This window comes from Sander lucioperca, chromosome 17, assembly GCF_008315115.2.
Source record: "Sander lucioperca isolate FBNREF2018 chromosome 17, SLUC_FBN_1.2, whole genome shotgun sequence".
Classification (NCBI taxonomy): Eukaryota; Metazoa; Chordata; class Actinopteri; order Perciformes; family Percidae; genus Sander; species Sander lucioperca.
Window position 1 is genome coordinate 1,545,523 of NC_050189.1, and position 25,412 is coordinate 1,570,934.

A 25,412-nucleotide genomic window follows, 5' to 3' on the forward strand; every position below is an offset into this window, starting at 1 on the left:
ATGATGTGGGGGTATGGTGAAGGGTAAGGTGAAGGGTATGTGATGATGTGGGGGTATGGTGAAGGGTATGGTGAAGGGTATGTGATGATGTGGGGGTATGGTGAAGGGTATGGTGAAGGGTATGTGATGATGTGGGGTATGGTGAAGGGATGTGATGATGTGGGGGTATGGTGAAGGGTATGTGATGATGTGGGGGTATGGTGAAGGGTATGTGATGTGGGGGTATGGTGAAGGGTATGTGATGATGTGGGGTATGGTGAAGGGTATGTGATGATGTGGGGGTATGGTGAAGGGTAAGGTGAAGGGTATGTGATGATGTGGGGGTATGGTGAAGGGTAAGGTGAAGGGTATGTGATGATGTGGGGGTATGGTGAAGGGTATGGTGAAGGGTATGTGATGATGTGGGGGTATGGTGAAGGGTATGGTGAAGGGTATGTGATGATGTGGGGGTATGGTGAAGGGATGTGATGATGTGGGGGTATGGTGAAGGGTATGTGATGATGTGGGGGTATGGTGAAGGGTATGTGATGATGTGGGGTATGGTGAAGGGTATGTGATGATGTGGGGGTATGGTGAAGGGATGTGATGATGTGGGGGTATGGTGAAGGGATGTGATGATGTGGGGGTATGGTGAAGGGATGTGATGATGTGGGGGTATGGTGAAGGGTATGGTGAAGGGTATGTGATGATGTGGGGGTATGGTGAAGGGTATGTGATGATGTGGGGGTATGGTGAAGGGTATGTGATGATGTGGGGGTATGGTGAAGGGTATGGTGAAGGGTATGTGATGATGTGGGGGTATGGTGAAGGGTATGTGATGATGTGGGGGTATGGTGAAGGGTATGGTGAAGGGTATGTGATGATGTGGGGGTATGGTGAAGGGTATGTGATGATGTGGGGGTATGGTGAAGGGTAAGGTGAAGGGTATGTGATGATGGGGGGTATGGTGAAGGGTATGGTGAAGGGTATGTGATGATGTGGGGGTATGGTGAAGGGTATGGTGAAGGGTATGTGATGATGTGGGGGTATGGTGAAGGGTATGTGATGATGTGGGGGTATGGTGAAGGGTATGGTGAAGGGTATGTGATGATGTGGGGGTATGGTGAAGGGTATGGTGAAGGGTATGTGATGATGTGGGGGTATGGTGAAGGGTATGTGATGATGTGGGGGTATGGTGAAGGGATGTGATGATGTGGGGGTATGGTGAAGGGTATGTGATGATGTGGGGGTATGGTGAAGGGTATGTGATGATGTGGGGGTATGGTGAAGGGATGTGATGATGTGGGGGTATGGTGAAGGGATGTGATGATGTGGGGGTATGGTGAAGGGTATGTGATGATGTGGGGGTATGGTGAAGGGATGTGATGATGTGGGGTATGGTGAAGGGATGTGATGATGTGGGGGTATGGTGAAGGGATGTGATGATGTGGGGGTATGGTGAAGGGATGTGATGATGTGGGGGTATGGTGAAGGGTATGTGATGATGTGGGGTATGGTGAAGGGTATGTGATGATGTGGGGGTATGGTGAAGGGATGTGATGATGTGGGGGTATGGTGAAGGGATGTGATGATGTGGGGGTATGGTGAAGGGATGTGATGATGTGGGGTATGGTGAAGGGTATGTGATGATGTGGGGGTATGGTGAAGGGATGTGATGATGTGGGGGTATGGTGAAGGGTATGTGATGATGTGGGGGTATGGTGAAGGGATGTGATGATGTGGGGTATGGTGAAGGTATGTGATGATGTGGGGGTATGGTGAAGGGTATGTGATGATGTGGGGGTATGGTGAAGGGATGTGATGATGTGGGGGTATTTTCCTCACCGGAGTTTAGAACGCCAACACAATCAGGCGCTTAAATGAAACTTCATTGATAAGGACTAGCATTGCCAGACGTTACCGTGGCAACAGCTGACTCAGTGGGCCTTACTCATCTGTAAAACCCCTTTATATAAACATGATCCTCCTGATGAATTTGAAAGTTCATTCATAACCGTAGAAAATACTAGGTTAAGTATGTTCTAGATTTGTGCTGGATGTATGAACGGGCAACAGCTTGTTCTCAGATCAATTAATGCAGATTGAATTGGTGTGTTGCTTCGTCCAAATATGCATACTACAAGTTAACAGGTGGAAGGGTTGGTATTTAGGGTAAAAATAAGAGAACTGTTATTTCAATTTATTCATTAAAAATGCTGCCATATACAGAATAAATACCAACTTTGGGTGTCTATGCATGTCAATGAAAATACAAGGCAAACTCTCTTTTGTTATTTTTATTCTACTACAACTGCTGACACTGTTGAACAGTCCTTTGAGTTTAAATAAAAGAAGTGATTGCGTGTGATTGCACAGCTGACAGATACTGCATCAATGCTGAGGTCACTTGGACAGAGCGGCCATCTTCTTTGCTCTGCGAGCGCCTCCAGACATCCTCTTAGCTTTAGGCTTCACCAGGGGATGACGTGATACATTTTTGCCTCCACTCTTGGCTTTGGAGCGATGACTGGAGGGGCAACACACAGACAGGCACACAGACACATAAGAACAAGTTAAAGCGTAACTCTCACCAAAATGCAACCTAGGGTCTTTTTGTGAATATACCTGAGTCAAACCTTCGTTTAAAAGCATATTTATGACGGAAGCACCACTTTTAAGATTTAACGTATTTTCGTTTTTCGGTCAAATGGCCTTTTGAATGGGAGTAATAGGGGCACTTTTATGCTAGCCTCAAAATAGCTATTTTTAAAACACTAAGAAGGCTCGACACAACATGAGACTTTGCTTCAAGTATCACCAGGGGCTCTACACCTTAACTACACCGGTGACCAAGGGATATACTAAATCTGTGGCTACTTGTTTTGATATCGACTCGTTTTGACTGCCGAGGTGGTAGCAGCCGGAAACAAGAGCTACGGTGAGTTGTTCAAAACCTCTTTTTAGTAAACAAACAATGTTGTCAATGCTTTCGTTAAGGTGTAGAGCCCCTGGTGGTACTTGAAGCAAAGTTTCATGTTGTGTCGAGCCTTCTTAGTGTTTTAAAAATAGCTATTTTGAGGCTAGCATAAAAGTGCCTCTATTACTCCCATTCAAAAGGCCATTTGACCAAAAAACGAAAATACGGTAAATCTTAAAAGTGGCACTTCCGTCCTAAATATGCTTTTAAACAAAAGTTTGACTCGGGTACATTCACAAAAAGACCCTAGGTTGCATTTTGGTGAGAGTTACGCATGAAGACGTGCCAACATTGAATTGGCGCAGTGATGGCGTTTAAAGGCACACACTCACCTGCTGATCCTGTGCGAGTCTTTGAGAGGGCAGGCTTTGCGTTTGTGCTCCTGGCTGCCACAGTTGAAGCACCCGTCCTCTCCCTGGCCACAAGGGTGGGCTGGGAGGGCACAGCGGCCGCACGCCTGGCAGTGCTTCCACGCTTAGAGGGAAACATTTCATAAATAAGGCTAAGTAAGGCAAAATTTAAGTTAAGTTAAGTAAAGTAGGGATCGACCAATTATCGACCTGGCCCATTATCTGACCTTTTTTTTGGTAGTTTGCAGATTATCTGTATCTGCATTTTCATTTACCGATAACCAATAAAGTTAATTAATTAAAAAGTGTGCTACTTCGGCTCTGTAAGCAGTCTGCAACACCTGCAAACAAACTGTTAGCATGTTAAACATTCAGAAAGCTATTTCTTTTTTTTTTTGACTGTATTAAAAGGTGACATATTAAGCTTTTCCATGTTTTCTTTCGTATATACAATGTTAGAATGTTAGATTTTCATGTACAACGTGGCCAAATAATGAGGTAAATGTATTTTAGACAAATCCCTGTGAGCTAAAACGTTCAGATTTCCAACTATTCTGAACACTCTGGTTTCAACAGTTTTTTCTACTCTCGGCTAAGTGTTACGCAACTCTAAGCCAGCCTTCTATGATTAGTCATCTGCTCCAAGTAGGCAGGACTGGAGTTTTTTTTTTCACTGTGGTGTTAACATTGTCCCATGTAGCTACATGCTAACGGCAGTACAATATGTCACCATGGCTGCCAATGTGGTTAAATTCTCCCCAATTCCGGGTCACATTACTCCTGAAACATTTTCTGTTTATGTAGTATTTGGTTTAAAAGCATTTATTTGTGATTTTTGACGGTAGAAAGTGCTGCTTCATTCCATTACAATCTAACGTTAACATACTGCTAACTATTAAGTAGCTACATGCTAATGCGAGATGGCTGTAATCTTGGCGGCCAATGCTGGTCATTTCTCCCCAATTTCGGGTCACTTCACTGCTGGGACATGTCCGGTTGTGTAGCATTTGGTTTAAAAGCCTTTATTTGTGATTTTTCACAGTACAAAGTCCTGCTATATACTCTGCTGCAGTAGCTCCAGCTTCAATTAGTGAAACATGGAGCACCAATTCCTGGAAACACTGGCCAATCAGAGCAGACTGGGCTTTTTCGGGAGGGGGGGGATTAAAGAGACAGGCGGTCCTACTAGGATTGGGCATCGAGAACCGATTCCTACTTGGAATCGTTTCAAAAATTACGATTCCAATAGAATCGTTTCTTTATTGGAATCGTTGAGAGGATTTGGTTTCAAATCCGATCATCGCATCCCAATTTAACATGCGCAAGTTTTGGTTTCCGAAGCGGCTAGGCGCTTGTTGTGTTGCAGCCTTGGAGCTCAGTAAGCAGCGCTCTGGTGTGGCTTTATTTTACATTGAAAAAGCTGTAAAACTGCAAACCACCATTGAATCTAAATAAAACTTTCCTCTTATTTGTGAAAATAGGCATGTGACCCGTTTCAACTCCACCCCTCAAAAAATCGGAATCAAGAATCGATAAGAACCGGAATCGAATGGAAGAATCGCAATTGGAATCAGAATTGTTAAAATCCAAACATTGCCCAACCCTAGCTCCTACAGACTGTCTCATACAGAGGGTGAATACAGGTGCAGCAGCCATGGGCAGTATGAGAAAAATAATTTTACATTAAAAGCACGTAAACATGTTCTAGTACAAACACAAAATGCAAGTATAATCCTGAAAATGCTATATAATAGTTGCCCTTTAATATCGGTTATCAGTTTCATTAACTACTAATAACCTGTATCGGTATTGGCCCTGAAAAACCAGTATCGGTCGACCCCTAATGTGAAGACTCTATATGTATTGGAGGGGATTAAGTATACTTTACGTACATGGTTTCACACATTTCCCACACGTTGAGCAGTGCTTCCATTCTCGGCCGTCCTGGAGACACAGACAGAAAGCAGAAGTTGAAACATATGCCTTTATTAGAGTGAATGTAACATATGTAGTTGTGGTTTTCTACCTTGGATGGGCAGACGTTGCATTTGGCACAGTGCTTGTTGAGGAAGAAAACGAATCTCTGACATATAGAGCAAAATCTAACAGGAGGAAGAGAAGAAGAGAACACACATGACCTTTTAACACAACTTATATACTTAATAATCAATATTAACCTTTGTATGGTTCTTACAGCTGGGTATCCAACTGAAGTACCAATGCGTCCTAATAAGGTACTGAGAGTTGCTGCTTTGTCAGATTAATTATGGACTAGTACAGTGCCCGTTGAAAATGTGCCTGTTTGGAACGGGCCGAATGCTTGGCCTGTGGTATTGCTGCTTGTAGAATTCTTCAAAACCAAATTGTACCCCAAAATTACTTACAGAAGGACCCCAAACCACTTCATATGCAACTCCCCTGTATACCCTACTACTGACTTACTGATTTACCTGACACAGAACATTGCAGATTCAGAATGTAATCACAAAATATCAGTGAAAATGTGGAGTAATCAGACATTAGCGTTATGAGAGCTAATCAGCACATATCTGCGTTCATCAACCACCAGAACCGGACCGTGTGTGTGTGTGTGCGCAGAGAAAGAGAGAGAGAGAGACAAAGAGAGAGAGAGCGAAAGAGAGCGAGAGAAAAAAAAGAGAGAGAGAGCGAGAGAGAGAGGTCTGGTGGTGTATGATCATTAACGAAATTTAACCCTTCAGCAGAGGTGCTAATTTCCATACAGGTTTAGTGGCTTGACGGTCAACGGTGAAGTATAGATTTGATTCGCGGGGGTATTTTGGCGACGGTAATGTTATTAGTGTTGTAAGTTAGCAGAAGACTTAATTAACCTGACCCAGGGCGAGTCTGATGCAAACTGATGTGTCTACCCGGTTCAGCTCTGAGATTTTCTTGCATTGCACAGCGCTGTGAAGGAATAATTTGCTCGGCTACAGCTCTATGTCTGTCCCTCTGCTTCAGTTTCACGCACCACTGAGTCTGACTTCATGTCCCCCCCACAACACTATCTGACTCTCTGTTACTGGGTATAAGTTTCTTATTTGTTAATTAATTGCTTAAAGCATTTAAACAAAGTTTTGTGTTGGAGTTTGTAACATTCCAAAATCTTAAGTTTGACTTTTAATTTTCACTGCAAATGCATATTGGTTCCAAATATCAGTTCATCGCAACCAACAAGCACTGTATTCACCTGCTGGAATTGGAGGTCAATAAAGCTGTTGAACTAAAACCAAAGGTTGCAGCGACTCTCTTACCGGAGTACATAGCCAGCTCGGGTAGCACCAGCGCATAACGTACACGGACTTCACAAGCTTCATTAACTACTAATAATCCAAAAACCAGTATCGGTCTATTCCTGGTTGATGCCGATACATGTTGACTCAGTGAGTGCATTGATACCTGTAGCCTTCGTCTTTGGGCAGGACGACATCTTTGGGTGAGATGTTAGTGAAGAGGCGGACAGGAGACTGCTTCCTGCCTGTCTTCCCATGTTTATACAGAGAATGGTTGTCATAGTCCACCTGGAAACAAACAGTATTTCATTTAAGTGCACAAGGAAAAGATGTGGCCCAGGGATAGTGTATCCTTTAAAGAAGCATAGCCTGCCGTTCTAGTCTGAGAAGAGAAACTCCCTGCTAGAGCACTGCGCTGCAGCTCCTAACCAGTTACACCTAACAACTATAGACAGCCGCAGCCCTGTTAAAACTCGGCCAATCCACTACACCATTCCCATTCAGAATCCCCAACGCATCTCATCATACTGCATTATACTGGGGAGAGTAAACAAACAAAAGCAGCCAAGTTAAATCTAATTTAATCAACAACATAAATTGCATGTTTTTCCACAGATGGTTCTTATTAGTTTTATTACATGTGCAATGAAGAGAACTTGGTGGCAGGATAGGCTTCTTCTTGGATGAGACTGATGATAATCACCACTTCCTCCCTGTAAACGGTTAGGCCATCTTGAACATAGCATTTTGCTTTCTTAACAAATCTTGCTAACCTTTATCTCGATAGCCTTGAAACTTCCAAAGTTAATAACATTAATGATGGTTAACACGTAATTATTACAATGCATTTAATAATGTTATTGGTAACACTGTGTTGGACAGACGGTCAGCTGTGAAAAAAGGTCCATTCAACTCACTCCACATTTTGCCTCCTGGAACCACTGTCATGCTTTCTGTCACCTCATTGTGTTAATGTAGTCTGTGCATCAGGTTTTAGAAGGAAAAACAGACAGAGTACCGACAGGTACTGCATGCTTATTTCCTGACAGTAAAGCTCCCGTACTGTTAAACATGTGTCTGCTAATTGTGTGTGTGCGCAGCGTCAGTATACCTGGTAGTCCAGCATCGTGAATGAGGGGAAACACTCCAGGATGCGAGGCTCCAAGAAATATGGGAAGATCCACATCATGGGCATTTCAGTGTTACTGCTGTCTGCACACAAAAACACCACTTCTTTAAAATTCACTAAAAGTAGCAGAATCATTCAAATATTTTGTATTTTTATGTAAGTTGTTATAAGTGGTTGAAGCTGCACTAATCAATAATCACTTGATCCATTGTCCATATAAGAATGTGTGTAATGTTAAACGGGTTTCTTGGAGTTATGACTGTGGTTTGCCTTATCTCTACAGAGGACTTTTAGCCTCTTTCAGTTCATTGTTTTGGTTTTACGGCCAGTTAACAGTTTATGTTCACTAATGTCATCAACATGGTTTCCAGCAGCAGACACATACAGTTAAGAGACTGACTGGTGAACATGGTGGAGCATTTAGCAGCTAAAGAGACAGATATTTCTCAGGTGTTGGTGGAGACCTAGTCTATATCAACGATGTTCCACTTCTGGGATTTTTCAGGTGCTGACGGAAATTCCACCGAATCTCCGTCCCCTTCCTCTTTCTTTGTGTTGGCGTTCTAACCTCTGGTGGATTTATGAGGACTATGGTTAACTGCTCTGCAGGGTAAATCCAGACAGCTAGCTAGACTATCTGTCCAATCTGAGTTTTCTGTTGCACGACTGAAACTACTTTTGAACGTACACATGTTCCCCCAAAACAAGTTCCTTCCTGAGACTGTTTTGCAGAGGCACCGTCATTGTGTCCGGGGCTTAGCCCCGCCCAAGACAATTGTGATTAGTTTAAAGAAATGCCAATAAACCAGTGCACTTTAGCACCCATCCAGAATGCTTTGTGGAGTAGCCAGACCCTCCTCAGCGCCGCGGTGGAGGAAGGTCTGGCAATGCGAGATTAGTGGAGACCAAACCGGAGCTGAATATTGGACATGACTGGAAATGAATGCTACTGTCTACTGTGTCACTGACCAGAAGTCTGCAGCTTCCTCCATCTCTGTGAAATCAGAGAGAAGGTGTTGGCCAGAGGCTTCACCAGGCCGCCGAACGGAGGGTCCGCCACCATCACCACCTTCTGGCCGTCAGCCTCTCTGAGGAAAGCCTGCAGCACCGCACTGGAAGCCTGACAACACACGCAGCTTTGTTATACTCAACTGCAAATCAAAAAGATATAAAACAAGCGTTTGACTCTTACCTCTCCATCAAAAAAGTGATGGTTGAACATGTTGTAGTGACAGAATTCATCCTGGCTGTAGAACTGAGCGTATCTGAAACATTAGGAACACATTATGCGTTAATCAGCATTAAAGATTCAACATTCAGACAACTCTTAAATGGCTTTAGTCTTTAGTTTCCTGCGACTAATAACAGCAGGCTGAAAAACAAGGGCAAGTTTGAACTCCTCTACTGTCTGTACTCCGTACACACAGAGTCAGCAAACACACAGTGTGCTGCAGGCTGAAGCTTGTAACAGAACACACCCTCTGTGCACTTCACTCTGCACATTCTTCCCAGAATCAAAGAGCAGAGGCACAGCGCAAACACACCTCAGGTAAGAAAAAGGCTAAACAAACATTTAATAATGCTAAGAGAATACAATTAAGATTGCATTTGAATATGCATTTTGATTATATTGCTTTCACAGCATGTAGAGATATTAAGGATTCCCAGTAAGCAGGGAACTGTCGGACTGAAAACAAAACTTGGTATTTTGCAGCTGGATAAGCAAGATGTGCCCAAATTGAATGCTAAACATCCAGAAAGCTGTGAGAATGACTTTGCTTTTCAGTGGTTTTGGTTTTTTGTAAATCTGCAGAGAAAATGAGAACATGTGTCGCTGGCAGGGTTTTGGCAAAAAGCTTGGTATGGACTCAGAGCAGACATGTCTTCACAGATTTTCCAATAAACCTGAAGAACAGGTTTACTCTGCAAACACAGCTGAAGCAAATATCAAACAGAAAAGACTTTGGACAGGACAAAAGGAGGCAGAGGTTTAATATATGTTGGTTGTTTAGTTCAGTCCTCAGAAATGGCTGAAAAAGAAGCATCATCTATTGGTGAAGGACAGTCGACAGTGGATGAGTCAGCACAGAGTGGTCTTACAGCGCCACCTGCAGGCAGCCACGGTGTACTGCAGGACAAACTGAGCTTCGCTGCACTGGACTCAGACGCTCACAGGGTGGTTCAGCCTTTCCCGCGCTCTCCAAAACTACAAAGGAAGATCGCCAAAGCTGCACAGCCCTCTCAGGTAAACACATTAGTGTGTAAAGCACACTTTTAGCACAGACTAGTCATTCAAACAGGTTGAACCCTTAGGACATACTTAAATAATAATGACTGCGTACGTCACCCAGCCTGTCAACATTTACTTTTGGACTGAGACAAATGGTCCGTCCATAACAGGTTCAGTAAGCCAGCTTAATGACATTAATTGAAATTAAATCCATGTAACTCCACTATACACTAATATTCAGGGTTTCCCCTAGTGCAGGGGTTTTCAGCGGTTTTTTAAGCCAAGGACCCATTATCTGAGAGAGAGACGGAGCAGGGACCCCCTACTACATATATTGTTAGTTGCATATTAAACTGGGCCCACAATAACATGTGGGTGGCCTATAATGTTAAACATACACGTGGCACAGTAAACCTTAGGATGAACTATATGTGGATGGCTACCTTAGTGACTCCCTTACCTATAGGCCGGTTAGCCTATCATCAATGGTTTTGTTTTCACAAATCGGCTGATTTATATTTGCTAATAATAATTTGGTGGCCCAGACCCCCTGTTGAAGATCTCTGCCCCAGTGTATTGCAAGCCTGGTGGCCCACTGGGCCTGGGTTGCCCCCACCAGGCCTAAGCCACTGGGAATCATTTTTTAAATGTATTTTTAAGACGTTTGTTGAACTACAGTTACAGTGGACAGTGGTTGGACACGTAGACGTAGTCATATTTTCGAAATCTCCAGTTAGCTTTTAGCTCTGACTTAATGTACAGCCCATATGGAATCTGTCACAGCTTTTTTAAATTCTCAATTTCCCGATTCCATCTATGATTCTGTTATCACAGAAACTATTGGGCTCTACATGAATGCTGCCATCAGTCTGTGACTGGGCCCAGACAAAGACACTTGCCACCGGGCTAAACAAAATCCCTGAATATTGTTACATCTTAACATAGAAAATACTTTTTGCTGCTGTATAATAATATGTTGTATATACAGACCTACCAACCTTGAAGACATTTTATGAGTACAACCGCCCCCAACGCGCGCCCGACAGCCTGCCGCCAATGTACGCTCCACCGTTGCCCACCCACCAGTGAGAAAGAAGGGTGGGAGGGTTAAAATGCAGCGCGCCGACTGGCCGAAAGCTTTTCATTCCACTTACACGCTGTGGCTGAGCGGCAGAATCAACGGCATATAGATTGCATAGAAACTGAAACCGGCGAAATGAAAGATGCAACAAAATCATACATCCATGAACAAAATGCGTACCTAGAGAGCAGGGAATCGTACAGCGTACTTAAGGGTCAAAATGCGTGCCGAGTACGAAAAATGCGTACATGTTGGCAGGTCTGTATATAGCACCTTTAAGTCATTCACCATGCAAACATATCACGTTAAATCATTTGCTGCTCTGTTAGTTGGACACATAACGACATTTGAAATTGAGCTGGAGAGAACTGTTATATAACATTTTATAAACATAAATTCAATTGTCAAACTATCAAAAAGTCATCAGATGCAGAACTAATATATTTATAATATATAAATATAAACTAAATAACCAGTGTATTTTTAGTCCACATTGTTCACAGCATTGAAGTTATCAGAGTTGAAAACAATCTACTTGTTTGTCAACACTTGAATATGAACGGGGCGGTGCAGGAGCAGCTGTCTAGACGCGTGGAGGAGCTGCAGGCAGAGAGGACCAGGACCGAGGCTCGCATCCAGTCTCTGAAGAAACGCAAGGCAGACCTCTCTGTGAGTACGGGACCAGAAGCTCGCAATACTTCAAACTAGAGCTGGGCCATATGGAAAAAATCTAACTGAAATCTAAAATCTGACTATTGGTGAAAACTAAACATTAACACAATGAGAGTTTAGATAAATAATCATCAATAATGCAGATATAATGACTAAGTGGTTAAAGGAAAATAATAGAACAGCTACAACAGTCTGGTAAGTTCAGAAAATTACATCACTTACTCTAATACATCCTTGAAAGCTATAGTGTGTAGTTTCTGTCTTCCCCATGAAGAATTCTAAGTAATGACAACAAAACTGTTGTGGCCGGGTTAGCTCAGTTGGTAGAGCAGGTGCACATATATAGTAATTTATGCCTCGACGCAGAAGTCCTGTGACAATTTCCTGCATGTCATCCCCATCTTTCTCCCCTTTCACATGCAGCTGTCCTATCCATTAAAAAGGCAGAAATGCCCCAAAAAAAGAATTCTGAAAAAAAAAAAAAAAAAAAAAAAGAGCGCACTAAAGCTTTAAAACCAGGAAAAGACAGGTTACCCTGTTGGCTCACCTGGAAGGGCGTGCACCCTGTGCACCAAGGCTGTCCTTACTGCAGCAGCCCAGGGTTTAAATCCAACCTGCAGCCCTTTGCTGCATGTCTTCCCCCTCTCTCTTCCCCCTTTCACGTCTACAATTGAAGGCCGAAATGCCTAAAAAATAATCTTTAAAAAAAACAGGAACACTTTCAAATTACAATAAAATAAATAAATAAAAATTAGGACAACATCCAGTCTCATATATCGATGTCGATATAATATCAATATATTGCCCAACACTTCAAATACACACGCATATCAGACCACCCAGCAGGAAGACTGGTTGATGACATGTATAAACATGTGGTCCATGTCCCTCCCTGAAGAGGAGCACCGAGGCGATGAAGCAGCAGGTTCGAGAACACTTCGACAACATGCGTCGCGTCCTGAAGCAGGACGAGAAGGCCGTGCAGGACTCTCTGGACCTGGACCTGAGACAAACCCGGACCAGACTGGACCAGGTGGTGAAGAAGTGGAAGCAGCACCAGGACCAGGTGACTCAAGGCATCGCCAGCATCCAAAGAGCGCTGGGCCACAGCGCCGCTGGGCCACAGGAAGACGCCATGGTCTGCACACACACTAACACTGTATATAGAAAATAATTAAACTGAAGGCGTTTTCCTGCCGTTTTAATCAGTATTTCTGTTTGTCTCATCTCAAGGGTCAGTCTGAACATCTGAGGTAAAACTTTGCACCATCAGATTCTTCCTGTACAGCTGTACATCAGACCTCTCTGTCTCATCATCATCTCTGTGATCACTCTTGCAGCGCTAAAAAGCCAGATGCCTCTGAGAAGGAAATCCGGCTGAATGAAGAGAAATTTGAAAGGCTCCTAAAAACATTATCCTCCATCACCAAACACCTGAAAGCTCAGCTGCAGAGGAAGACTCTCCTGTTAGGTACTGAGGCAATTTTTTATCCTTTATATTTTATAGGATAATGAGTTATGAACTAACTCATTCAGGGCAGCAGATAAATAACGATTATATAAAAACTCACTATTTTCAAAACAGCATACTATACTAGCAGTGCGTACTGATTTGGCAAAAATGTAGCATGAAGTATGCAGTATGCAAACAAAAACAAAATCTGCAGTATGCCAAAAATACCCAGATGTCGTACTGATTTGGAGAAAATCTCCAGTATGCCTCAGACCAGTCTATCTCGCCTACTGTATCCCACAATGCAAAGCACCGGAACAATTACAATTGCAGCTTGCCGCTGTGGCCAACACCTTGAAACTTTTTACAATTTACGTCTGTTATTTCATCACTAAATTCACTTCTGAGACTTATTTATGCGAGACATCAACTGTGTAGAGTTCAAATATGGGCAGTTTTACGAAAATTGACGGCGAATTGCAAATTTGCTGCAACATTGTCGTAGTTGAGAAGCATCACAAACCTACATGACAGCCAGCTGGTGCCTGTCAAGTCATGGTATGGATACCCAACACTTTTAAACAATACCCAGCCCTAGCTATAGCATATATTATGTAGACTTAAGGGGACACAGTAAGGGGCATATCCTTTTCATTTATTTATTAGAGAGGCATTATCAGACCTTAATGACATGACTCTTTTTAACATTAGTTTTAAACTAACTAAAACTAATGTAACTGAAAAGAGTTTGAGAAAATGTTGTCGAGCAATGCTTTATATACCAGTCTCCTCTGGTTGAATATTCAAGATCGTCTTATGTCACCATGAACTGTTAGAATGAATAGTTTAAGGGGAGGGGGAGCTAAACCACACAGCATCTTATAAAGTCAACACACATTGGTCATAATCAAAAAAAATTCAAGGCTCAATAAGTTATATTTTTTATTTGCAATAGTGCTGCGAGTTCATTTTTTTATTCAGTGCTTTAAGAGCTTGTTCAAAGGCTCAGCCGGGCCTAGCATACTGCAGAATAAATTTAAAAATGTAACTGTTATACTGCAAACTACTGATGAATGCAGTATGCAGTAGGTACTGCATCCGGTATAGATCATGTATAGATGGAAATGTATGTATATAAATTGCTTAAAATGAAGGTACTTCATCACACTGATGCAAGAAGGGAAAACCTGTAAAACCAATACTGCATAAAACATTCTCATTGATTTGCAACATGGGCCGCAATGATAGGTCAGCACAAAACTCTGAGCCAAAAAAACAAGACAACAAAGTAACGAGAGCTGCTGTGAAATGGTTTGCAGCCACTCTAATGCGTGGCCAAAGATCAAAATGTCATCAACAAATCAACGAATTCTGTTTGATTTCAGATTCCTCCCCGGTGGTGATTGACAGGCAGACTTGCCACAGCCAGATCACAGTGACCTCGGAGGGGCGGGGCATGTCCTTCTCAGGCGCTGGCCGCTCAGCTCCAGAGCATCCCCTCCAGTTTGATAAAGTGTGCTGCGCTGTGGGCTCGTCTCCCGTCTCAGCCGGGCAGAGCTACTGGGAGGTTGATGTACGCTGCTGCTCTGCCTGGGCCGTGGGCGCCGCCTACGCCAGCCTGGAGAGGAAGGGCCGGGACCAGGGCGCCAAACTGGGTCGGAACAGGAACTCCTGGTGTGTGGAGCTTCGTAACAGCCATCTCTCCGCTTGGCACAACGATCGACGTGTAGCGTGCCGGGGCATCGGGAATACGGTGCCGGGAAAGGTCGGAGTGTGGCTCAATTACGACAAGGGCCAGCTGATGTTTTACGACGCAGACACCATGGTTCTCCTGCAGAGCTTCTCAGCAGCTGTGACGCCGGTGTTCGACAGGGCTCATCACCAGTTCACGGAGCCTCTGTACCCCGCCATACGCTTCCTGAGACCAGCAGAGAGCCAGATGTGGCCCAATCACCTGCAGCTCTGTGATACTGCAGGCTCTATCTAAATGTCTGGCTATACATCAGAGCAGCTTTTAACTGATAATAAGATATGACTGATTTTCTTAACCGATTAAAACTCAAAATCAGTTAAACTGTTTTAAACGATAAAATTAAAACATGAACAATATTATAAAAACAAAATAAAAAAGTTGTTAAAACGAATTGTAAAAGAAAAATATTGCTTAATTGCTAGTGCTAACCTTGCACTAGCAAGTGGCATTTTAAATAGAGCTGGGCGATAGAGAAAAACAAATATCACGGTATTTTTAAGCAACTACATCAATGTCAATATTGCAACGATATTGTAGGGTTGATTATTGGTGCTTTGACAAAATATTAACACAATGAGATTTTTGATAAATAACTACTAATGTGGATATAATGACTAAGTGGGTAAAGGCAAATAATAAATCAGCTAGTCTGTCTGGTAAGTTCAGAACATTAAATCACTTTACTGCAATGGAGCCTTTAAAACCAGGAAAAGACGACACTTGTGCCATATGATATCCATAATTTAGGACGATATCTAGCCTTATATAGCGATATAATATCGATCTATTGCCCAGCCCTAGTTTTAAACTGCTCTTTTTTTCTGCTCGTGGCTCTCCGCTGGATGGCGCTCACAGCAGAGAGCTCCGTGACACATATCGCCACTATATTAATGAGAACAGGCGGGTGTAATCGACCGTCCTACACAGAGTATGCCAGGCAGACACATAGCTGGCACCTCACAGGGGGATGAGTGCAGACAGGCTCAGACATCCTCGGCGCCGGCCGCTGTGGACTTGTGCACGTGTCCACGATAACGCACAGAACATCGTGGCTGGGGGACCGGTAAAAGTCCACAGCTGTCCACGGAACATGGAAAGTATGTCAGAGCCTGTCAAACGGGGGAACTGGGACTCCACTGCTTGCTTGTTAGTTAATGATTGGTTAAAGAGGGTCGGCTATCGGTCAGGAAAAAAAAATAATAATAATAATGACAAATGAGACAAACTTACCTGAAGTCAATGTCCAGCAGCAGACTCTTCATTGGCTCATGTTTCTGATCCAGGTTTCGTAACTTGATCAGCTCCTGAAGTCTGGCACAAACCACAGCAATCATTATTGAATACAAATTAAATAAGAAACTCATTTCTAACAGCGTCATTTGATCATTCCGTTACTATTGGCAGTCACTGAAACTATGGATGCACAGATAACATTTTATTTTATTTTTTTCAGAACAAGTACTTTTTGTCGATACAGAGTACCGATATGAGCAGTTAATACCATTACATTTCTAACAATAACTTTCAAACCATGTTTTATTTGCACCTGAATGTTGTGTTTTCCCTAGTTTTGTGGAAGACACACATATTTGGCAGGCGGGTTGAGGGGTCCTTCTTAAATAAAATGTTAAGTTTTTCAATAAAAAAAAAAATACGTCACATAATTTTTGGAATATAATTTAACCATGATTAAGTTAGCCATTAGCTAACAGTAGGTTCACTTTACCTGTTGCCTAGTGTAATGCTAAATAGCGTCACATATACAGTGATGCATGAAGTGGTATCGGGTGCAGTTTTATCAAAGTACTGTGAGTATGAGTACATGAGCACAGCATCCCTAGCCTACATTGTATTTACATACAAGAAGTTTACAGACCACTAAACCACCATGACGAGCTTGTTTTTTTTTTTTAATTCTTTGAGCAGCTGAGTGCAAGGCTGCGCGAGTGATAATCCAAAAACTCAACCCCAACCAAGAAACAAAACTTCACACAGAATTTCTGCAGGTTTCACCAAGTTAAATTTAAGACTTTTTAAGACCATTATAAATGAAATTTAAGACCTAAATCACGGCATAAAACCCCCAAAAAAGTCAATGTCAGAGTCCGGAAACCTCGCTAAACTTACACTTCCCCATAGCTGAAGAATAAAATCCTTTCAGATAGAGACTCGCGCAGCATTGCACTCGGCTGCAATATAAGATGCATGTTTGTCTCATTTGTAGTCGTAATGCAACCAATTATATTTGGAGCAGGGAAAGAAAGAACTACAACACCACGGAATCAAAATAAAAACATTGTAAAGCGCTGCGTGAGCATTTCAATGAAAAAATTTAGACCTGTTTAAAATTACTTAAGACCTAGAACACAATTCTGCTGCGAGTTTAAGACTTTTTAAGGCCTAAAATTTTGATTTGGAAATGTTAGACTTTTTAAGAACCCGCGGAAACCCTGTTCACATCCAGATACTTGTGGTAAGAGAGAAGATTTTTGTGATTTGGGTGAACTGGCCCATTAAGACAGTACCGCCCACCATCATTTAAATAAACGTTCTGGTTGACCTCGATATCTCCCTCACCTGGGTGTGCCCACACACAGCACCTTGGTGAATCCCAGAGCAGCCAGGCTGTCCAGCAGGAAGTGGGAGCTGCGCTCGGTGAACAGGTACTGGGCGTTGCTCTTCTTGTTGTCCAGAGGGCGCAGCAGCACGCTGGGCCTGGTCAGCTGGGCGGTGGAGACAGCTATGGATCTGTGAGAGGAGTGGGCCTCAGCCAACCCTGGCAGCAGCAAAATCTGACAATCCTGACAGAACTTCTTCTCATCCAGCGGGAGGGCAGAAAACTTCCTAAACCTGAGGGAGAAATCACAGACCTTTCAGAAAATGTCAATTAATGTCACTTTTTGGTCATATGTTTCGAAATTTGGTTATGTCAATTTGACATTACAACTGTTTAAATTAGTCAAAAGTCTGGCTGGAGCAAGTTTAAGATTGTAATGTTGAATAGAGACAATAATAGCAAACTATGTAAATAGGGCTGGGCAACAATTCAATATGATAATGTATCGTCTTTCAATGGAATCATATCATGATGAAATCATATATCGAGATATACAATTACGTTGTCTGAATTGATAATAATAAGCACATACTTACTCAATTTTCTCAGAAATATTGTTATGAAACATTTTGAGGGAATATCATTTGAAGAACTGCAAATCTGTTATAACATCACACTATTTTTGTGCATGCAGGTAAAAATAGTTTATAGCTGGTAAAAAATATTTATTTTTTCTCTCTAATTTCACTTGAAACTGTTTACCACATTATTGATGATTATTATGTAAAAAATGTTTTGTCAAAGCACCAATTGTCAACCCTACAATATCGTTGCAATATCGACATTGATGCATTTGGTCAAGGATATCATGATATCCGATTTTCTCCGTATCGCCCAGCCCTAGATGTAAATAATCTGTGTGGCCGAAATATACGCAACATAGTTTCAAGACATCATAGGCAGCACTGTTAAATTGACTACTAAAGTGAGAAAATGAACTTTCTCTATTAAATCAATTCATGTTTCCTGTTACTTTACAGCTGCCTGGCATATTTTGTAGGTAGCTAAAAAAAAATACGCTAACATCCACTGAGTTTGTATTTTCAACATTCTCCCAGAAAGAAATATATATATATATATATATATATATATATATATATATATATATATATATATATATATATATATGAGAGGATCTTTGACCAAGTTATAGAAGACAACCGTGCAGGGCCGTGATACATAGTATTATAGTATGTTAGTAATATTATATACATAGTATTACCTGCTACAGTACTCCTGCTGGGTGACCAGAGGTCTCTTTGACTGCTTCTCTGCTTCTCTGGCCAAAAGCCTGGCCTCCGACACCTTCAAAGCCAATTTATATTATAAAATTAAAATGAAGGAGTTCATTGGATCAGCCAGGTGTCAGACATATTGTTATTGAGTGACCGTAATAACAATTCCAGTGAACTTACCTTTTCATCTTCCCACTGGAAGAAGTTGCAGTCTTTCCTGTCTCTGCAGGCTGAGCAGGCATAAAACCTCCTGCCTTTCTCCCCTCCTTTGCAAACTTTCTCAAATAGCAAGGTCGGACCTGGCGAACACACGGGACATGATTGGTACTGTGTTAGGGGGGCCCTGTACTCCTTAACAGTGAGTCAAACTCTGGCGAAAAACATGGCTCATTTACATTTAGAACCCTACATGCTTCTACAAACCGAACACAATTAGCAGACATTTTACGTTAAAGGTCTGGAGTGTATTTAGCTACAACATGGATAAATATTGGGTAACGATACATGTGTTATTCATAGGGTCTATTTCTGTCAGAATACATAGTCTACCGTTAACGTTACACCTGATGGCTTGGAAAGTTAACATTAAAGCCATTTTAGGTGATATTTTACTGCGACACGAGCTGTTTTTGTTATATACAAACGCCAACTGTTTTAAAAGACTCATTCATATAATGTCATAGTGTTCAAAGTGTGTGTGTGTGTATATATATATATATAAAACGCAGCTACTTTGACATATAGGACGCAGTTTGGTGGCTTTTGGCTGTGTAATGTGGTTGTCATGCACTTACCATGCGGACAACATGGCGCTGTTTTTCCGCCCTGTGGAAGAATAACTTCTATTCCAAAACTGTCGTCGTTAGCCTCGGTCACGTCCATGTCTTTAGAGTTAAACAGTCAATAAACTTTACACTAAACAGAGACAACTACGAGAGTTCAGCCAAAGATGCTCAGTCCGCCTGACAAGTGCGCATGCTGTTTATAGTCGCGCAGATTTGACGTCATGAACACGTTGTCGCAGTAAGAGTGAAATAGCTATTTGGCCATAAATCAAAACGTTGCTAGTTTATATGTATTATATAAACTAGCAACGTTTATATAATAACGTATATATATGTATTATTCTAAACATATCCTTTATTCTGTAGGTTTATCATATAGCCTAGTTAAATACTAGTCCATTTCTTTATTACTTATATATTTTAGATAATTCCATTTTAAATGATGTTTGTGTGGATAGCAATGCAGTCTTTAATGCTGGTTGATACATTTCAATAGAACAAAACAAACTTTGCTGAAAGGTGAATCTTATTGTTCAGTTATGTCAAATCTCAAACTTTAAATCATTATATTAAAGGGTAACTACCGTTTTTTTTTCAACCCTATGTTCCTATGTGTTTGTGTCTAAGTGACTGATGGGAACAACAATCTTTGACATTGGTCCAGTATTAAGAGAGATTGCTGCAGTCGGCAGCAGAGAAACAAGCTACAATGTTGTTACAAAGTTAATAGGGCAGTTGTCCAGCTTATTTACCTTCACAAAAGTGCTCGTTTTGCCACTGACAGACTCAGATTATTATTCTAAATGTCTGACAACATTATGGAAAGGATTTCTAAAGAGGTCGACCTTTCTATTAAAGAGTAAGATCCTTTTTTTTAACATAAAAACATCCGCGGAATTGCATTCGCTAAACCCACCAGACTCCATGTAAATAAACAGTAAACCAACCAACTGATAAACTCTTTCAAAGGAGTAATGTAGTTCTGTTCTGTATTTATGTTTATTATTTTTCATTGAAGATATGACTTGCAGTGATCTCTTCTTTAGCACTGTCATCATCTATCCTCCTCCTCCTCTTCTTTTTTTTTCAAAGGCTTTTTAAAACATCACTGACCCTGTTAATAAAAAACAATTACAATACAGTATGATGCTCAATGCCCTCTGTGCTTTCAGATTTTTGAGAAAAAATACCTTAAGGTTCTCTAAAGGTTATTTTAAAAAAAGAAACCGTAAAAGAATGTTTAGGGAACATTCCCAGAGTGTTTTTTAAAAGACATTCAGAGAACCTTTAGAGAACCTCCAGAGAACGTTCCTTGGAGGTTCTCTAAAGGTTTAAAAAAATAAATAAATAAAAAACCTTCAGGGAACGTTCCCTGAAGGAACCTTTAGATAAAATATTATTTAAATGATGAAACATTTTATTGTAAAGTTAATTGTAAAACTTTGTAAAGAATATTATGAGATTGATAAGAAAATATTCTTTCTCATATATAGTATTGTATCTGACAAAACCAAATATTAAATTTTTCAGTAAAAGTTCAAAGTAACAGGTACTATTATCCAAAACAAATCTACACATATCTTGCCACAGTTTGTGGGTATATATACATTTCCAGAACAGATGGACAGAGTTTCAGTATATCACATTAGGCCTATCTCAAGTCAATATCATTTTTGAATTTGCCAAAAAGGAGGCAAATAGCAAAGCATTAAATCATGTTTTCTCAGAGACTAAACAACACATACTGCTTTAGTTCTGTACAGGTTGTTTTCAGGCAATGTTTCTTTATACAGTATAGCACCTCTGTCCAGCAGCTGTGCTTTGCATATGAAATAGTTTTTATTTAATGTTCTAAATTGAAATGAATCCTAATGTTGCTCTGTGTCAGCTGGATGTGCACCACTTCCCTGTAACAACTTTATAACGTGAACATAGGTCAGTGTTGTGTTTTCAGCTTGTTCCACTGCCACTTCACGGCCAAAAAATCCATCCGCGCTGTTTTTAACAGCAGTGATTAGTCATCACACAGAGCAGTCATCACACAGAGCAGTGATTAGTCATCACACAGAGCAGTGATTAGTCATCACACAAGTTACTGAAGTCATCAAAATTGTGACACGTACTCGGAACAGCTTTGAGGTTTTGGGAAATCAAACGAATCAAGAGAAAAATAAAGTAGGAAAGAACACCAAGGGAGACAATAATAAGAAATCAGGAGGAAAACTAAATCAGGAAACTCTGTCGATAAGGTGAGAGAAGCTGAGCACTGATGGGAGATTCAAATGTTAAGCAGGCAGAGAAAGATCCGGATCGGTCAGCCTTCCTCTCTGTGAAATGGAAATGAGCCCGGAGAGACGGAGAGCAGGGTAACACTCTCATGAGATAGAAGATGAAATCTCTCAGGTCCAATGCACTATATATTCACACATCAAAACAACAGACCAAAGTGGAAGGCTGTAATGCAGGTATATCATGAATGGAAGGAGAAAGTGCGCACACACTAACAATTGTATCCATTCTTTTGCTACCTTATGATATAGTCAAACCAAAATGAATGAATACTCTGTCATTAAATTGATAATGTAATAAAATAAAACATCAGTCAGTGATTAATCATCATTCCAGATGTTGATAATGAACAAGAGCCCAATTTTAGATTTCATGTCAGATAATCAGATATGAAATTGCCATTTTGATGAACAAATTCTGCACATTGCTGTGACATACTATGACCTTTATGATGTTATGTCTTGTCATATGCAAGGGGGTCAAGAGATAATTTCCAGGGATTGCCAGATGGTTGGGGAGAAAAAAATGAAATAAATATTCTAGATTGGGGAATGGTTTATACATTACTGTGTGAGTTTGATACATTTCATGTGGTATATTCAGAGCTTCATTTGTAAATCAGGAGGTCCAGGAATACACACATACAAACACATCAAAAATCCACAGAGCCTGGAGCACATTGGACAAGGCTAGGTGCTAGCTGCTAAAACTAAAACTAAAACTAAACTGTAATTAAAGTGCTCATATTATGCTCATTTTCAGGTTCATAATTGTATTTAGAAGTTATATCAGAATAGGTTTATGTGGTTTAATTTTCAAAAAACACCATATATTTGTTGTACTGCACATTGCTGCAGCTCCTCTTTTCACCCTGTGTGTTGAGCTCTCTGTTTTAGCTACAGAGTGAGACATCTCACTTCTGTTCCATCTTTGTTGGGAGTCGCACATGCGCAATAAGTACTGCTAGCTAGTCAGTTGCAGAGTATGAGGGCGTGGCCTTACAGTAGCTAGGTAAGGACTACTAGCCAGTCAGAAGCAGAGTATGAGGGCGTGCCATGCTAGCAGCTAGGTGAGCATTATAACGTGTGTTACAAAGTGACCACGTTTGTCTCTGAAGTAAAGGCTGGACTACAATAGAGCTGTTTGGAGCAGTTTGTGAACAGTGTTTTCTGTTGGAGATGGTAAGTCCCTTTGGGGTGGACTTTGGGCTTTTTCACTTTGTAAACCTATAACATGCACAAAAAGATATATAACACAATAAAGGAAAGGGAAAAAGCCAAAAAGCATAATATGAGCACTTTAAAGCATTATTTGTTTACATGTATTAATCAGAGCATTCACAAAAATCACTCAAAATCAGCAGGGGGAGGCGTGTAGAAACAGCTGTTTACAGCGTTTTGCAGCTCTCTTTGTTGTTGTCGAGGGGTTAGGGGGATTGCGAACACCAACCTTATTATTCTGGGGGGGTCATGACTCAAAAAGGTTGAGAACCACTGCTCTAGAGTGGCCCAATGTGCAAGAAATATCACAAAGTTCCAAAGGAGAAAACGCCATGCAGTGCCTCAAACGCTGCCTTACAGGCTAGAAACGTTTCTGTGTGCTGGTGCTCTGGAGCTCTGTTTTTTTTTTTTATACTATTATGGTTTTTATAATTTCCTTCACAGGCATTAAGAAAACATTCAACTGTGTTTTACATTTTTTGTATTTACAAAAGAATGAAAACCTCAGCCTAAAAAGCATGTGTTAAGAAAAAAAAGTTACCGAAATTATATTTTTATAGTTCTATGCATATGCACCGACCGAGCATACAGCCTGTTGCAATCAAAGTAGACGTGACAGAGACACATCACACCTTCAGTGTGTGGAGCGGCTCCATACAGGTTATTAAAGAGGATGGGTCAAAGAGAGCAGCTGTTTCCCCCCCACTGAACTGTATGTAAAAAAGCTGAAAGGAGCCGGGCTGAAAGAGGTGGTTGTCGGTTCTATTCCCATCCTGTCTGAACCTTCACTGACCTTTGAAGCAGCTGTTTTTCATCTGCTTTAATCTGCTGAGAGTGTTAAAAATGTACCTTAAATTAAATATTTGAAGTACAAGTAGTCTCGCATTGCCAGACCTTCCTCCACAGCGCTTCGGAGGAGGGTCTGTCTAGTCCACACAGCATTCCGGGATGGGAGAAAAATGTGCTCTGTTTTATTGGCATTTCTTTAAACCAATCACAATCGTCTTGGGCAGCGCTAAGCGCCGGACAGAGCCACGGTGCCTCCGCAAAATAGTCTCAGGAAGGAACTTGTTTTGGTGGAACATGTGTACGTTCAAAGGTTGTTTTAGTCGGCGATATTTCCAGCGGCACCTGAACAATCCCGGAAATGAAACGTCGTCGATATAGACTAAAGTAGTATAAGAACCAATGACCATAATGATTTCGTTAGCTGGTGACCTTTTATGTTGTGGGCCCTGTACCCTAGTGCAGCAGTTCCATGACATGATCATAGCACGTGTCTTGGATTCATTTATACATACGCATGTCTTGCATGGGTGACCTCAAGTAGTTGACTATTCAACGATTCAATCTGACTCAATCTCACAGTCGAAACCTCGCAGTGTCCCAAAGTTTTGTTATGAAACAATGGAATATTCCATTCGGGCTATATGAGGCTGTTGAATGTCTGATTTTATAAATAATTGCTTTTCCCCCCAATAAATCATGATATATAGCCAGTGGTGTAGTGTGATACGTAGGTATACGCAATATACCCACTAATAAAGCTCCAGGATTTCTGTATACCCACTCAAAAATGCCCATTGACACACAACAACATAAACGTAGCACAAAAAGTAAGGACATTTGTGTTTGGTAGATTATTTCTCTGTGGTAACAATGCTTTTTGGCAATAAATCTTATACCGTTGGAAAGCCTGTTTAGTTCCCTTTCAAATGGTGCCCCAAAATCCCATATCTCCACATTTTGGGACTGAACTCTATCCTCCAAGATGACAACGCTCGCCCCCACAGGGCGGGGTTTATCAGAGACTACCTCCAGAATGTGGGAGTCGATAGGATGGAATGGCCTGCCAGCAGTCCTGACCTCAACCCCATTGAACACTTGTGGGATCAGCTTGGGCGTGCTGTTCGTGCCAGAGTGACCAACACAACCACGTTGACTGACTTACGACAAATGCTGGTTGAAGAATGGGATGCCATCCCACAGCAGTGTGTGACCAGGCTGGTGACCAGCATGAGGAGGAGGTGCCAGGCTGTTGTGGCTGTGTATGGTTCTTCCACACGCTACTGAGGCTCCTGTTTGTGAAATGAATACATTGTTAAATTGCCAATATGTCTTGTTTCTTCAAACTTCAATCATCCAATCCACCAAACACCAAACAAGTCAATGGCAGAATAAGCTGTTTGGCATTGCCAGAGAAGATTTGGCAAAATTTTCATGGGCACAACCCACATACTCACCGCTGCTGCTCATCCCACAAATGCATGTTCCTTACAAATGGGGCACCATTTGAAAGGGAACTAAACAGGCTTTCCAACGGTATAAGATTTATTGCCAAAAAGCATTGTTACCACAGAGAAATAATCTACCAAACACAAATTCATCAAA

At 41.5% G+C, this 25,412-nt stretch overlaps 2 protein-coding genes across 2 annotated transcripts; one reads left to right on the forward strand and one right to left on the reverse strand.

The window, feature by feature from the left end:
* Positions 1–2,164: 2,164 nt before the first annotated feature.
* On the reverse strand, positions 2,165–19,744 carry zcchc4 (zinc finger, CCHC domain containing 4). Its single transcript, XM_031299868.1, has 13 exons — positions 19,522–19,744; positions 18,908–19,026; positions 18,715–18,797; positions 17,453–17,725; positions 16,106–16,186; positions 8,879–8,951; positions 8,656–8,806; positions 7,669–7,769; positions 6,724–6,845; positions 5,333–5,408; positions 5,199–5,250; positions 3,289–3,430; positions 2,165–2,506 (listed from the first exon to the last, which is right to left on the reverse strand). The coding sequence occupies exons 1-13, from the start codon at positions 19,607–19,609 to the stop codon at positions 2,383–2,385; spliced, it is 1,485 nt and encodes a 494-aa protein (XP_031155728.1). The 5' UTR covers positions 19,610–19,744; the 3' UTR covers positions 2,165–2,382.
* si:dkey-219e21.4 (E3 ubiquitin-protein ligase TRIM62) lies at positions 9,135–15,215 on the forward strand. Its single transcript, XM_031299869.2, has 7 exons — positions 9,135–9,235; positions 9,699–9,931; positions 11,571–11,666; positions 12,568–12,807; positions 12,903–12,922; positions 13,010–13,140; positions 14,508–15,215. Exons 2-7 carry the CDS (start codon positions 9,713–9,715, stop codon positions 15,107–15,109), a joined length of 1,308 nt encoding a protein of 435 aa, XP_031155729.1. The 5' UTR covers positions 9,135–9,235; positions 9,699–9,712; the 3' UTR covers positions 15,110–15,215.
* Positions 19,745–25,412: the final 5,668 nt, after the last annotated feature.